Source organism: Ornithorhynchus anatinus, chromosome 4 (assembly GCF_004115215.2).
Source record: "Ornithorhynchus anatinus isolate Pmale09 chromosome 4, mOrnAna1.pri.v4, whole genome shotgun sequence".
Lineage (NCBI taxonomy): Eukaryota > Metazoa > Chordata > Mammalia > Monotremata > Ornithorhynchidae > Ornithorhynchus > Ornithorhynchus anatinus.
The window spans coordinates 119,804,442-119,819,941 of NC_041731.1; the positions used below are offsets into that span (position 1 = coordinate 119,804,442).

At 42.5% G+C, this 15,500-nt stretch overlaps 1 protein-coding gene across 1 annotated transcript in view; it reads left to right on the forward strand.

Moving 5' to 3' along the window:
* Window positions 1-15,500, forward strand: part of TAPT1 (transmembrane anterior posterior transformation 1) — a 79,043-nt gene that overhangs the window by 41,168 nt on the left and 22,375 nt on the right. The window contains exons 5-8 of the mRNA XM_029063588.1: window positions 8,466-8,628; window positions 11,571-11,706; window positions 12,491-12,588; window positions 12,750-12,819. Of these exons, the coding sequence (XP_028919421.1) occupies window positions 8,466-8,628; window positions 11,571-11,706; window positions 12,491-12,588; window positions 12,750-12,819 (467 nt within the window). The remainder of the gene's footprint in view (window positions 1-8,465; window positions 8,629-11,570; window positions 11,707-12,490; window positions 12,589-12,749; window positions 12,820-15,500) is intronic.

Below are 15,500 nucleotides of genomic sequence, written 5' to 3' on the forward strand. Positions count from 1 at the left end.
TATTGAGAAAGTCATCTGGGGTCTGATCAGCCTTTAGGGCAAATTACCCTGAATCATCCTAGAAAGTTAAGAATGCCCCAGAAGAATGAGACTAATTTATCTTTCCTAGCAACCCCATTTCAGTATTTAACAATCTCTTACTCTCTGAATGTGCTGCCATACATCCGATTTCAGAACTTGGTGGTGAAATTTAGGCATTTTTCTCTTCCTCTGTTCTCGGTGGAGGTAAAGATAAGCTAGAAACTACCCTCTCTATAATAACCTTGGGTCGATAAGCCTTGCCTTACTTTGCGGTTGCATCTAAGGGCGAAGCACGTTAGCAAAAAGTGGAGCCGGTATTACAGAGCAGAGCACTTTGGGATATGAAAAGCTTATCAACAGATATTATCAACAGGTCACTTGTAAGGTGAGACCCTCAAAAGATCTGGGTCTGGGTCTTAATTCCAACCTGTTTACTCTTTCCCAGCATTTAGCACAATGCTCTGCATACAGTAAGGGCTCAGTAAATGCCATTAGTGCTACTTTCCATGTACCTGGAATGCCTAGAGAGTGGAGAGGGAGGCTCAGTTTTTTCTGCTCTGTATTGCTCCCCAGTCAGTGGGGAAGAAGCTTTTCCAGAGGAATGTGAATGACAGAACTTCTTTTACCAAGAAAAGATGTGATAGACTGAAGTTTAAGGTATCAGACATTCTGTAGTCCTATGAATCCAAAGAAAGAAGCAGTGTGGCTTAGTGGAGAGAGCCTGTGCTTGGGAGTCAGAGGTCGCGGGTTCTAATCCTGACTCCACCACTTGTCAGCTATGTGACTTTGGACAAGTCATTTAATTTCTCTGGGCCTCAGTTGCCTCATCTGTGAAATGGGGATTGAGACGGTGAGCCCTGCATGAGGCAACCTGATTACCTTGTATCTGTCCCAGTGCTTAGAAGAGTGCTTGGCACATAGTAAGCACTTAAATACCATTATTATTATTAAGTGCTTGCTTTGTGCCAAGAACTGTACTAAACACCAAGGTAGATAAAAGATATTCAAGTCGAATGCGGTCTCTGTCCCACGAGGGACTCACAGCCTTCTCTAATAGAACAAATGACCTCGTTATATCCCGGCTAGACTACTGTGTCAGCCTTCTCTCTGACCTCCCTTCCTCCTCTCTCGCCCCGCTCCGGTCTATTCTTCACTCCGCTGCCCGGCTCATCTTCCTGCAGAAACGATCTGGGCATGTCACTCCCCTTCTTAAACAACTCCAGTGGTTGCCCATCGACCTCCGCTCCAAACAAAAACTCCTCACTCTAGGCTTCGAGGCTCTCCATCACCTTGCCCCTTCCTACCTCTCCTCCCTTCTCTCTTTCTACCGCCCACCCCGCACGCTCCGCTCCTCCGCCGCCCACCTTCTCACCGTCCCTCGGTCTCGCCCATCCCGCCGTCGACCCCTGGGTCACGTCCTCCCGCGGTCCTGGAACGCCCTCCCTCCTCACCTCCGCCAAACTGATTCTCTTTCCCTCTTCAAAACCCTACTTAAAAATCACCTCCTCCAAGAGGCGTTCCCAGACTGAGCTCCTCTTCCCCCTCTACTCCCTCTGCCATTCCCCCTTTACCTCTCCGCAGCTAAAGCCTCATTTTCCCCTTTTCCCTGTGCTCCTCCACCTCTCCCTTCCCATCCCCACAGCACTGTACTCGTCCGCTCAACTGTATATATTTTCGTTACCCTATTTATTTTGTTAATGAATTGTACATCGCCTCAATTCTATTTAGTTGCCATTGTTTTTAGGAGATGTTCTTCCCCTTGACGCTGTTGATTGCCATTGTTCTCGTCTGTCCGTCTCCCCCGATTAGACCGTAAGCCCGTCAAACGGCAGGGACTGTCTCTATCTGTTGCCGACTTGTTCATCCCAAGCGCTTAGTACAGTGCTCTGCACATAGTAAACGCTCAATAAATACTATTGAATGAAATGACCACCTTCTTGGCCTCTACTCCATCCTAATCATCCTCAGCCTCTCAGCTGTCTTTGACACCGTCAGCCACCCCCTTTTAGAAATGTTCTCCAGCCATGGCGTCACCGACACTATCTTCTTCTGGATTCTCCTCCTAGCTCTCTGGCCACGCCTTCTCAATCTCTTCTGTGGGCCGTCCCGCCCCTGGTCCCTCACCCATGTCCTGCCCCTGACCTGGAATTTCCTCTCCCCACCTGTGCTTATTAAGAGCACAGCACCAGGAGGCTGTCCCAATGAATTCTCATTTTCTCTTCTTCCACTGCCTTCTAGGTCACCCATGACCTTGGATTTGCTTCCTTTATTCACTTCTACTTCAGCCCCACAGCATTTGTATGCTCGTGTGCTTAGCCATTATTTATATTAATGTCTGTCTCTCCCTCTAGCCTGAGCAGTCCACTTAGAGAAGCAGCATGGCTTAGTGGATAGACCTGGGCCCTAGGCCTGAGAGTAACTAACTCTCTTCCCCTCTTCAAAGCCCTACTGAGAGCTCACCTCCAAGAGGCCTTCCCAGACTGAGCTTCCCCTTTTCCCTCTGCTCCCTCTCTGCTCCCCCTCCACCCTCTGCTCCCGCCCCCACCCCCCTTGGTCACCCCAGCTAAGCTCCCTTTCCCTCTGCTCCTCCCCCTCTCCCTTCCCCTCCCCTCAGCACTGTTCTCATTGGTATATATTTTTATTACCCTATTCATTTTGTTAATGAGGTGTACATCCCCTTGATTCTATTTATCGTGATTATGTTGTCTTGTTTTTGTCCATCTGTCTCCCCCTATTAGACTGTAAGCCCGTTATTGGGCAGGGATTGTCTCTATCGGTTGCCGAATTGTACATTCCAAAAGCTTAGTACAGTGCTCTGCACGTAGTAAGCGCTCAATAAGTACTATTGAATGAATGAATGAATGAGTCAGAAGGTCTTGCATTGTAATCCTGGATCCACCACTTGTCTGCTTTATGACCTTGGACAAGTCACTTCACTTCTGTGTGCCTCAGTTCCCTTACCTATAAAATGGGGATTGAGACTGTGAGCCCAGTGTGGGACAAGAGATTGTGTCCAACCTGATTTCATTCATTCAATCGTATTTACTGAGCACTTACTGTGTGCAGAGCGCTGTACTAAGTGCTTGGAAAGTACAGTTCAGCAAATTGTGAATTTGCTCTCTTCCCACCGCAACGCTTAGTACAGTGTCTGGCACATAGTAAGTGCTTAATATCCTAATTATTATTATTGTTGTACTCCCTCAAGTGCTTAGACTTCCTTAAATATGATCAAGTGATGAAGGGGAGTCTAATTGAGGAGGCAGGTGAGCTGGTATTGAACCCTAGTTCTACAGTTGAGGAAACCGAGGCACTGAGAAGTCAAGTGACTCGCCGTGGTCACAAAGCGGGCAAGTGGCAGAGCTGGGCGTAGAACCTAAGTCTTGTTCTGACACCCAGGCCCAAGCTCTTCTAGGTCGAGGAACTAGCACTGCATTGTATTTCAAGTAGACCCAGATTAGTTGTAACCCAAAACTCAAATTGCATTATCTAAACCCATTGGAAACGTTTATTAAATAAAAAAGGGGGGGAGCCCTCCTATTCCAGGCTCAGTAAGAAGGGACATATGTAAAATGTGGAAGTTGTATTCTGGAAAGAAAGGTAGAAAAAGAGAGTTTGTAACCTGCTGATGTCTGACTAGAAGTGGTAATTCAGTCACACTTTTAGCTAGTAAAAAAAAATGTAACTGATATTGTATTCAATTCTTCAAACCTTGGGACTGGCTCTAACGGCATTGAGTTGGAACATTAATGGAGAATATCTCTTGCTGGGAAAAGAGTAGGGCAAGGAAAAGGGAAAAGAGGGTAGAGTGGAAGGTATAGTCACTTCTCCAATACAGTAACACATCTCCAGCCCTTCACTCTCTGCATCTCTGTAGTCTCGCGTTTCCTTCTGCTTTCAAGACATCTGTACTTGGATGTCCCGCTGTCACCTCAAACATAACCTATCCAAATCAGAACTCCTTATCTTCCCACGCAAACCCTGTCCTCCCCCTGATTTTTCCTGGCACCATAGACAACACTGCCAACCTTCCTGTCTCACAAGCACGAATCCTTGGCATTATCCCGGACTCATCTCTCTGATTAAATCCACATAATGAATCTCTCACTAAATCCTCTAGTTTCAACCTTCACATCATTGCTAAAATCCACCCTTTCCTCTCCATTCAAACTACTACCGCATTAATGCAAGCACATATCCTATCCCACCTTGAGCGCTGTATCAGCCTCCTTGCCGACCTCCCTGCCTGCTGTCCCTCCCCACTCCAGTCCATACTTCATTCTGCTGCCCCGATCATTTTGCTGCGTAAACATTCAGCCCATGATTCCCCACCCCTCAAGAACCCCCAGTGGTTACCCATCCATCTGAGCATCAAACAGAAACTTCTTAATATTGGCTTTAAAGCCCTTGATCACCCTGCCCCTCCTACCTCACCTCGCTGCTCTCCTGTTACAACTCTTTCACTCATCTAATCCCCACCTGTTCACTGTACCTTGATCTCCTCTACCTCGCTGCCAACCTCTCACCCATCTCCTGCCTCTGGCCTGGAACGTCTTCACTGTTCTTATCTGGCAGTTAATCTCCCCTCCTTCAAAGCCTTATTGAAGGCACATCTCCTCCAAGAGGCCTTCCCTGACTAAACCTTCATTTCCTTTTTTCCCCACTCGCTTCTGCATCACCCTGATTTGCTCCCCGTATTCACCCCACCCTCAGCCCACAGCACTTATATGCGTAATCATAATTTATTTTTTGATATTAATGTCTACCTCCCCCTTTAGTCTGAGCTCATTGTGGACAGGCATTGTGTCTACCAACTCTGTTGTACTCTCCTAAATGCTTAGTACAATGCTCTGCATACAGTAAGTGCTCAGTAAATGCGATTGGTAAAGTTCCTGATAAATTCCTCATTATATTAGGTAAACCATGTTGGCTGTGGGCATGCTCAAAACCTTTATCTTTCAACAACACAAGTATTCTATTTAACTGCATAGTGAGGTCACTGTCCTGCTTTCTCCTTCACCATCCTTGTACCTTGGCCTAAGTACCTCCCCTTTTTTATCTTTTCTCTCTCTTGGATAGAGTGATTAGAGCCCGTTTTAATTTAACATAGATAATCTGTTTAACTTAGATAATGACAGCTGTAATCTGCCAGCACAAATGGCTTTTTGCTTAATGGATGTTAAAGATACCATTTTGACATTGTCCGTATTTAAATTGGGAAGCAGATTGGCCTAGGGGAAGGAGCTTGGACCTGGGAGGCAGGAGACTTGGGTTCTATTCTAAGCTCTAGCACTGCCTGTCGTGGACTTTGGGCAAGTCATTTAACTTCTCAGAGCCTCAATGTCATCATTTGTAAAATAGGGATTAAATCCTACTCCTTCCAATTTAGTCTGTGTCCAACCTGATTATCTTGGATATGCCCCAGCATTTAGTACAGTGCTTGGCACACAGTAAACACTTAACAAGTACCATGGTCGTTAGTTAATTCAGAAAGTCAATCAGTAGTATTTATTGAGCTCATACTGTGAGCAGATCACTGTACTGAACACATTCCCGCTGGCCTGGAGCTCACTTACCCCACTTCTATCCCACCGACCATCTCCCTCCCCATCCTTCAATGCCCTACTCAAATTACATCTCCTCCAAGAGAACTTCCTTGACTAAACTCTCACTTCCCCTTTTTGCCCTCCTTTCTGCATCACCTTGGCATTTGGGTTTGTAACCCTGAAGCATTTTGATTTTACTGTACCCCGCAGCACTTAGGTTTACATCAATCTGTTACTTATTTTGTGTTTGTCTCCCCTTGTAGTTTGTAAACGTGTGGTCAGAGGTAGTGTCTACCTCCTCTTTACTCTATAGCGCTTCATTCATTTATTCACTCATATTTATTGAGTACTTACTGCCTGCAAAATACTGTACTATGTGCTTGGGAGAGTACAGTTTCACACCAGACAAATTCCTGCCCACAATGAGTTCACGTTGTAGAAGGAGAGATGTATGGGGAAGCAGCGTGGCTAAGTGGAAAGAGCCTGGGCTTCGGAGTCAGTGGTCATGGGTTCGACTACCGGCTCTGCCACTTGTCAGCTGTGTGACTGTGGGCAAGTCACTTCTCTGTGCCTCAGTTACCTCATCTGTAAAATGGGGATTAACTGTGAGCCTCATGTGGAACAACCTGATTACCCTGTATCTACCCCAACTCATTCAATAGTATTTATTGAGCGCTTACTATGTGCAGAGCACTGTACTAAGCTCTTGGGATGAACAAGTCGGCAACAGATAGAGACAGTCCCTGCCGTTTGACGGGCTTACAGTCTAATCGGGGGAGACGGACAGACAAGAACAATGGCACTAAACAGCGTCAAGGGGAAGAACATCTCGTAAAAACAATGGCAACTAAATAGAATCAAGGCGATGTACAATTCATTAACAAAATTAATAGGGTAACGAAAATATATACAGTTGAGCGGACGGGTACAGTGCTGTGGGGATGGGAAGGGGTGATGGAGAGGACAGGGGCGGAGATGTAGATCTGTAGATGTAGATCTACCCCAACGCTTAGAACAGTGCCCTACACATAGTAAGCGCTTAACAAATACCAACATTATTAATCTATGTTGATGCTTGTCTACCCCCTAGACTGTTAGCTCACTGTGGGCAGGGAATTTGTCCGTTATATTGTTGTCTTGTACTCTCCTAAGTACTTAGTACAGTGATCTGTACACAGAAAGCACCGATATGGGTCATGGACTGTGTCCAACACAACTAACTTGTATCTACCCCAGTACTTAGTACAGTGCCTGGTGCAGAGTAAGTGCTTAACAAATACCATTAAAAAATGGCTCTGATTAATTGGAAAGTACCATGGAATTGAGAGTATGACCCCTGCTATGCTGGGCTAAACATGTGTGTATCTCTTTCCTGTTGAATTACATAAAACTAATTTATAAAAATAAAATTTATGAAAACATAAAAGCATGAACCCATTGTGGGCAGGGATTGTCTCTCTTTACTGCTATATTTCACTTTCCAAGCTCTTAGTACAGTGCTCTGCACACAGTAAGCCCTCGATAAATACGATTGAACTTATGAATGAATAAAACTAGCTCCAATCTCTGTGCAGTGGCATCCCTGCCATTTTCAAGGAGTTGGGCAACTTGGGTGTGTGTGCCTGGCTTCTCTTCCCATTCTCCTCTTCCATTTCATGTTCACTCCTGTAATGCATTTCCAGTTTACCTTGCCCCCACCGTTGTGGCTTCTACAGGTCCCGCCCCTTCCCTCCCTCCACTCCCTTGCCCCCCTCAGCCCCCAACACACACACTCTCATCCAGGGATACAGTGTCAGGGACTGCAGCTGAGACAGGGAGAGAGCAGGTGGAGGAGGAAGAGGGTATCAGAGAGGAACCTTAGACATTCCCCAGTTTGTCCCCCTCCACCGCTCCCAGTTGTCCCCCACATCTTGTCTCCCCCTTACATCTAACGATGCCTCCCTGAGATTTCAGGTCCAGGAGGCAGGCTCTACTCGCTAGGCACAGCGGGGCTGGAGTAGCTGCTCCAACGCCAGCAGTGATGTCCAGCACGTTGTAGCTGTAGGAAAAAGAAAACTACCGTCATGGGTTTCGACTACACAGGATGACAGGGAGATAAATTCAGGGGGTGGAGAAGTGCCAAGAAGTCCCCTGGAATGGGTGCGTGCAGCTAGGAAGGAAGAAGCAGCATTATTTCTCTGGCAGATTCCCTAAACAGGAAAGTTAATCTAATATCACTTATAGAAGTGATTTTTCTTCCCACTGACATGAAGCTATTCAAAACTCTTGCACTACTGGCATATATTTTCTGTCTTCTTTAATATTGTAACTATAATTGTTTTGGTTTTTATCACTTTTTAAAATAGTTTTACATCAGCATTTTAGTTCTTGGAGACCCATGAATATACTTTACATTATTCCCAAAGGGAAATCGTATTTGCTTATCACACTTTTATTTCAACCCGTTTTCATGAAACCCGTTAACAGTACTAACTGGGTTATAGGAGTATAGCATAATGGAAATAATTGGGAATTAGGGTGTTCATAGAATTTAATTAATAAGCAAGTTAGTGCCTTCTCTGTTAGTTGCTACATTACTATATCTAGTGTTGATAATATAAAGCACTGGAGCAGACCCAAAATAATCACATTGAACATAGTCTGTATTAGACTTTAGCCATGTCAAGAAATAAGAAATATAGGATTTTAGCCTTTAGTGTTTGAAGTTTCATTCTAAAGAGAGGAAGAGGAGCATGCCTCTCTTTGTACTTGATAGTTAAGTGTTGCTAGTCTCTTGGGTTTGGATTGTTTTATTTCAAAAATTTCTAAATCCAACCTAATTTTCCATGGTCTTACCTTACTGTACCAATGCATAATATGGGTTAGCGTTTAATAATTTCCCGTATGTTTTACATGTTTCAGGGACAGGCGTTTGCTTCAGCCTGCTCAAGTGTGTGATATTTTGAAAGGAGTGATATTGGTTATCTGCTACTTCATGATGCATTATGTTGATTACTCTATGATGTATCACTTGATAAGAGGGCAATCTGTCATAAAACTATATATCATCTACAACATGCTGGAGGTAAGGATATCTGCTTAAGTCTTTTCTAAAAGAAATGTTGATTGCCTTGGCATACTTGTTGAAGTGCTTTGTTCTTGTCCTGCACTTGGCATTTTGTTTGACTCTCTCTCCCTCAGAACACAAGAACTGCTGTACTGAGACAGACTGGTACTCGGTTCCCGACAAAGGCACAAAAAAACTTAAAAAAATGACATGGTAGCCGTCTTCCTGGATATCCATCCTCAAGGATGTCTACTGTCAAGCATCTCTTACTTTTCTCCTCTATTTAAAGCCTTCTTGAGTCCTGTCATAGCCTTAACTGTTCCCTCCAAGAGCCAAATGTTGACCCCCCCCCCCACCTTCCTTCCCCACAAATTAGTCTAACCCCTTGTTAACCTATTTCCATTTTCTGTCTCAGCAAATTGACAATAGGAAAAAACCGTTCTATATATTGTCTCCTTGTTGGGTTTTTCTTTCTATTGCTAATATCGAACCTCCCGTCTCGAAGCTTCCCTAGACCTGTTTATGCATAGGTTTTGGTGAACAACTCTATATTCATCCAGCCCGTATCTTCTATGTCTTTGGAGTCTTCAGTTCATTCATTCAATTGTATTTATTGAGTGTTTACTCAGTGCCGCGCACTGTACTAAATGCTTGGGAAAGAACAATAAACAGACACTTTACCTGCCTACAATGAGCTTTCAGTTTAGAGGATTATTCCTCTTAATAGAGAAGCTAAATGACAGTAAAGCATCTTTTATATAAGTAAATAAATAATGATGTGCTCAAGGGTCATGAGAAAGTGGAGTCATTTCTGTTTGTATCCTCAGTCAATCAGTTGTATTTATTGAGCTTTTACTGTGTGCAAAGCACTGTACTAAATACTTGGGAGAATACAACACAACTGTATAACAGACACATTACTGGCCCACGAGAAGTTTATAGTCTCATCTGAAAGGTGACATCATTTGCTCTTAATGTCCTTTCAAAAGGCATATATTTCTGTGGAAGTAGTGGAAAATAATCTCTTTGTATATTGAGGGTAAAATGCCTCCTTTGCTGGAACTTTACCATTTTAAACATTGATTTTGAAAAAAAAACATTAAATGTAAAACTAATGTTCGTGGGTTTCACTGCAAAGTATAAAAAAAAACCCCTAATCTTTAACCTAAAGCAGTTCGAGTAAAGACCGGATCAATCTGTGGTATAAAATGAAAGATTTTCATGTAAAAAATGTAGACATAAATTCAAGAACATGTCTACCTACTTTATTACATTGAACTCTTCCAAGCGCTTAGTAGAGTGCTCTTTACACAGTAAACCCTCAATAAATAGGATTGATTGATCATTTAAACCATCATTCGTCCCTTTTACATGAGGTAAATTCTTCCAATCATTGGGCAGATCGGGAATGAATGAACTCAAACCACCTAGTATGATTTCTCCACGTTTGGAATGCTCTCCCAGTCATTCCGGTAGCTTCTCATGACACCGCAAGGTCAAGAAGGACCCCATTTCCTTGACATGGACATTGTAGTGCTGATTCCTGGAATAAGAGGAAGTGTATGTTTGATCTCGCACCCCCCACCCCTTTCTGGCCAAACTGTGCATACGTGTTTTCTGTGGTCAGTGTAGCATTGGAGAAATACTGTTCTGTGTCGAAATGGCATGTGCAATTGGGAAGCTACCTTTTCGGCCAGAGTGACTTTCTTACCTGTTCATTTCAGGGGGGCCACTGCCCCACAAAATGGAGATTGCATCTGAAATAGCACAGGAGTCAATAGTTACGGGTCTTTTTGAGCTACTTAGTGCAAAGCATTGTTCTAAGCGCTTGGGAAAATGTGACAGAAGGGGATTTATATTTTTTAATGCAGAGGGAGATGGACACCCATTGGGGATTTCTGAGGAGCAGAGAAATGTATGATGAGCATTTCAAGATTATGATCAGACAGCCATAAGCAATGTGGGAGAGGCAGGGGATAGGAGGCCTCATGGGAAGGCTGATTAATTTGCGTCTGCCCCAGTGCTTAAAACAGTGCTTGGCATATAATAAGCACTTAATAAGTACCATTATTATTATTATAAGGCTAAAAAAGAAGCTTATATGATGATATGATGGCTGAGTGGAAATTGGTTTGGAGGAAGAATTGGCAGAAGGTAGAAAAAGTGGAAGAAGTGTGGCAGGTAGAAGGAAAATGTCACTAACTTTGTCTTCGCCATTTACTCTCTTCCTCATGTGGTGTGGGGAAGAGGAGGAGGAGCAGTAATAAAAGTATTTATTTAGCACCTCATGTGGGCAAAGCACTGTACTTAGAACTGGGAAAGAAGTATCTGGCTGAGATATGCAATCAATCAGTCATGTTTATTGAGTGCTTACTGTGTTCAGAGTCCTGTACTAAGCTCATGAGAAAGTACAATGTAACAGAGTTGGTAGACACATTCCCTGCCCACGACGACTTTGGGGGAAATGAGAGACAAGGAGGCAGAAGTTGAAATAGCTTAAATAGTAAAAATGGAAATGCTTCAATTTATGGCAATAATTTTAGCTCAGTCTCATCAAAATATGTGTTCAGGAGTAAAGACATCTACATATGCCCTTCTTGCTGTACTAAACCCCCAAATAATGACTCGAATTGACTTTAAAATGTCTGGAGGAGGATGTGACATTGACTAGCATGGTGGAATGATCACGTGTATTTTTTACTGAAGGGCATAAATTTGAGTTCCTGAATATGAATACATTTTTGCCAAGACTAATCAAAGTAAGATTTTGACATGATATTATCCTGTGCCTCTTTGCTGTTACTACATATTTAATGGAGAGAGGTAAATGAGTAGGGCAAAAGGTAAAAAGCATTTGGGTTTCTGGAGTTGCTTGTATAAATTATGTTTGGTTTGTTTGTCGTTTCAAATTCCATTGAAATATACTTTCTTGTTTAAAAAAAATAAGTCTGTCCCTCCAGGTGGCTGATCGGCTGTTTTCATCATTTGGACAAGATATTTTGGATGCTCTTTACTGGACAGCAACTGAACCTAAGGAAAGAAAAAGAGCTCATATTGGTGTGATTCCACATTTTTTTATGGCAGTGCTGTATGTCTGTATCCTTTAACTCTTGAAAAATTATGCAATTATTTCCTAAAGTCAGAAGCCGTTTTGGAGATTAATTGTGAATGCTAAAAAAAAATTGATTAGTTTTTCTTTCAGGAGTAACAGGCTGAAAGTAGTAATTATGTAAAAAGTACTCGTCTTGAGTCATTTTGAATTAAGATGAATGATGTATTCTGTGTGTTTCTAAATGGACCCCGTTTCAGCTTTAGAGCAGGAGAGTTTCTACTTTACGCGAAGTAGCAGTTATCAGCCTCCTTTATGACACGAGCTCTGGAGATGTGATGATGGGGATTGAGGTGCAGGGAGCCATGAGGAACTGGGGAGACAATTATAAAAGACACCGACGAGGTGAAGGAATGGGAGAGAAAGTTTAAAGAGGATGGGGGTGCAGTGAGAGAGTAACATTTATTGAGTGCTTATTTGGCACAGTGCCCTATTCTGAAACTGTACCAGTAAGCCCCTTATGGGCAGGGACTGTGTCTACCAACTCCATTAAGTATTGTACTCTCCCAGTGCTTAGTACAGTGCTCTACACACACAAAGTGCTCAATAAATGCCATTGATTGATCCAGAAAAATCTGGCTATATCAGAAACAACTGGGTTAAGGTACAAAGAAAATTCCCTTCGGCTAGGATTTATTTTGAACCCAAAATAAGCAAATGACTACGTGTTCTACTCTCTTCTCGTTGGTATGTATTTGCAAAATAAACCATTTAAACTGGTTATCCTAACATGGTATAAAAGTGTCATTTCCTTAACATAGTTGCTCACAGTCTTGCATGCTATTCTTATAATGGTTCAAGCAACGACTCTCAATGTAGCCTTTAACTCCCACAACAAGTCATTGCTTACTATCATGATGTCTAATAATGTAAGTGTTAAAAGTGAATTTACTGCATATGCCAGAGAACTGAATTGTAGTATCTGTTTTAAATGGTGTCAGAATGAATCATATACTTTCCATTTAAAATCATTTAGCACTTTCCGTTATTTCCATTGTGAAATAAGTAATAATTTCTGTTTCAATTACAGTTTGTTGAAATAAAAGGAAGTGTTTTTAAGAAGTTTGAGAAGAACAATCTATTTCAAATGTCCAACAGCGGTAGGTTCAATTCATGGATCTCCTCAGAACTGCTATTGTTATTTTAATATCTGTAGGCATTAGGATTGACTCACTTCTTTGGTCAAACAGAATTATTCCTGGCGTGATAAACTGTCTGTAGGTCCTGGCTTTGATGTCACTGTTTTCTGTCTTAGCTTAGTACCCCACTGATTCCCACTGCATTATTTGCAGGCTATATGGGAATATTGGGAATCTCCTCAACATTGATTTTTCACTGACTTGCCAAGGAGGAGATGAGGATTTTGTTGAGCCGTAGTTATTAGTGTTGGATACTAGGAACATCAGGTTATAATTAATGCATGACACTGGAGTCTCATTTTTCCCTGTTTGGATTTTGGTGCTGGGCAATACTATGGACTCTTTGAACAACATTTTTGAATTGCTAATGAAGGCAAGAAAAAGGACATTGTAGTAGCGGTAATATTTATTGTATTGTATTTGTGATATTTGTTAAGCGTTTACCACGTGCTAGGAACTGTACAAAGTGCTGGGGTAGATTGAAGCTAATCGGTTTGGACACAGTCCCTGTGTCCCACATGGGGCTCACAGTCTCAATCCCCATTTTACAGCTGGAGTAACTGAGGCATGGAGAGGTCAAGTGATTTGCCCGAGTTCCCCCAGCATACAGGTGGCAGAGCTGGAATTAAAACCCAGGACCTCTGACTCCCAAGCCTATGTTCTTTCCCCTAGGCCATGCTGCTTCTCAAGTGCATATTACTGTACCAAGCGTTGGGAAGGAATATGCAAGTGAGATATTGTAAAAACGTGAAGTTGTTAGTTCTAAGAAAAAATTGTGTCTAGCAGTCTCTTGTGGTTCTCACCTTCAAGGAGAGAGTTTACAGGAGCAACCAGAGAATTACCCAGGCCGGGTTTCTTTCTTTTAGGGTACAGTAGTAAAAGAGTGTAAAGATTTAGAAAATGTGCAGTGTCATGAGATAAATGAGAGGAAAGGCACCTGAGAAGGGGTTTGAAAGGTGGGCGAAAGAACATTAACAATCCCCTGGTTGTACTTTTATTTTTTCTATGGGGATTTTCTCTGGATTTTGGTTGTATCCACCCCACCCTTGGCCCCACATATCACTTTTGTACAAATCCATAGTCATAATAGACAGGGAACGTCTCCTAATTCTGTTGCATTGTGTACTCCCAAGCACTTCGTACAGTCCTCTGCACATAGTAAGTGCTCAGTTAATATCATTGAATATGTTAGTCTCGTTTCTCCCTCTAGACTTTAAGCTCCTTGTGGGCAGAGAGCATGTCTGTCACCTCTGTTTTATTGTATTTTTCCAAGCACTTTCAGCACTACCATGATCTGCACACAGTAAACGCTCAGTAAATACAATCGATGGATTGGGCTCTGTGTGATGCAGTCTGTTAGTAAATCATTCTCCATTTGGGTTCTACCTGAAGAGGGATGTGTTAGTGACAGCATAGAAATACAGTAAATCAAATTGTCCCCGCCAGACATTATGGAAATTCTGAGCTATGACCACCCCATCCTATTATACGTTCCCTGACTTCACTTTTTTTTTTCCCCTATGGTATTACGTGCTTACCTACGTCTCAGACCCTGGGGTAGATACAAGCTAATCATGTTAAACACAGTCCCACATGGGACTCACAGATGAGTTAACAGGTACAGAGAAGTTCAGTGACTTGCCCAACGTCACACAGCAGACAAGTGGTGGGGCGGGGATTCCCAGGCCCGTGCCCTATCCACTGGGCAACACTACTCCCCTTTGCCTCATGGACTGCTTACCTCTTTTCTTTAATAGCCACTGCAGTATCTTCACCTTAGTGATGTTTTTATAGTCTGGCAGAAGTAGAGCGGTCCTGTTAGGCCCCGCTGCTATAGTGAAAGGCCTGGCCACACTCTGACTTGTCAGAGTTAAAAATAATTCAGCTGTTACCTCATTAGATGCTGAGCTATTCCCCATCCAATTCAATCGCTCCATTTTCTGTATTCGTAATGGCCTTTTTCTGGAAAGATGTCAGATTTCCCCTTTTGTAATGGGCAAATAAAAGTGAACAAACGTACAGTTTATAAACCAGTAGGATTGGGCAGGTTAGCGAACCATAATGGAAGGTCAAATTCATCTATTTAACTGTGAGGCAAAAGCATAATTAAAATTCTGAATCACTATAACATTGGTCTGAAACCCTTTTATTATTGCAGGATTAATCAAGCAAGGCAATTTATTTCTTCCTGTATTTCAGTGGTTAATTATGCTATTTTTTTAGTGTGCAGAACAGAATCAAATTTTAACATATTTACCAGTGAAATAATTTGAGTGTAAATTTGATATTTAGAAGGCCCTGGTAAATTACCATGCTTTCACAAAGCACTGTTTTTAGTGATAGTCTGTATAGAAATGAGATTGATTGTTAAATTTTCTTATACCAGTTTTCCCATTCAAGGTGCCCATAAATAATAGTAATGCAAAAAAATTTTCTCAGAAAACCTATGAAACACTGTCACCTCACCCATCTCCCTCTAGTCTTTTTTCTGTACATACCACTTAAAATATAACGTAGCCTCATTTATCAGAACCATGCTTATCTGGCTCTTCTGCTTATCCAAGTCATTTATGATTCAGGGTATAGTTTAGCATGCTCCAGTTGTGACTGTGCAGAACAGGCTGTTTCTATGTATTTTGGCC